The sequence below is a fragment of the Mus caroli genome, chromosome 6, assembly GCF_900094665.2.
Source record: "Mus caroli chromosome 6, CAROLI_EIJ_v1.1, whole genome shotgun sequence".
NCBI classification, from domain to species: domain Eukaryota; kingdom Metazoa; phylum Chordata; class Mammalia; order Rodentia; family Muridae; genus Mus; species Mus caroli.
The window spans coordinates 121343301-121344206 of record NC_034575.1 but is presented as its reverse complement, the minus strand read 5'-3'; the positions used below and the strand labels follow the sequence as shown (position 1 = coordinate 121344206).

General features: G+C 53.8%; 1 protein-coding gene across 1 annotated transcript in view; it reads right to left on the bottom strand.

Annotated features, from left to right (window-relative positions):
* Positions 1–906, bottom strand: part of Vwf (von Willebrand factor) — a 137928-nt gene that overhangs the window by 50568 nt on the left and 86454 nt on the right. Inside the window, exon 20 of the mRNA XM_029478271.1 lies at positions 108–248. Within this exon, the coding sequence (XP_029334131.1) occupies positions 108–248 (141 nt within the window). The remainder of the gene's footprint in view (positions 1–107; positions 249–906) is intronic.

Below are 906 nucleotides of genomic sequence, written 5' to 3'. Positions count from 1 at the left end.
AGGACACAGGAGACCTAGTTCCAGGCTCTGATATTTCCTATAGTTCCGGCCACCACAGTCCCCCTGAGAATAAGAGGACCCTCTGTCCACACAGACCCCAGGTGTACCTTTCTTGTGTCGGCACACTGTGAGCTCACTTTCCAGGAGTTCCCAAAGTTGACGGGGTCTTCCTCCACCTGGAGGCTGCTGCTGGTGAAGTCATTGTTCTGGATGCCATCAAAGTTCCCACAGAGGCCACACACCTGTTCCTGGGTGAGGGCAGGGGATGCACACTGTAAACCCAGGCACACTCCAGGTTGGGGGAAGAAGGTACCAGAGGAGGAGGAAATGGGGGAAACAGAGGGAGGAGGAGGAAACAGACAAGGCAGAGAGACCCAGAGAAGCAGCANGATGGTCAGCAAAGCCTTGTCCTCACCAGAGCCTTTCCCTGTGCCTACCCACACTGACCCACACTGACCCAAGGAAGCAGAAAAAGGCCATGAGCCCAAGTCTCATGGTCAACAGCAGAAGAAGGACATAGNCNGTTTGACCCTGGGACCCCACTGTGGGTCATTAGCCTCCCTCGTCAGACTATGAACATAAAGANCANCAGGCACCACTATTAACAGATGGAAGACAGAACTANGGAGGGAACACAATAGTCCTGCCTTGATGCAGGCAGGGGAGTCCCCTTACCCNGACGACAGTGGCTCATTCAAGGGGACAGGGGAAAACTCTACAGCTTGAGAAATGGCATCAGGGAAGAGCTAACGCACCTCCTGAGACAGGCATGTGCACTGAGTCCTGAGCAAGCCTGACCACAGAGAACCAGGGAAGATGGGCAATCTTAAACCTACTCTACTCTCCATACACGGTCAGAACCCTGGCCCAGGAAAGGAAAGATGACTTAGTCCATTCTGCGGACTG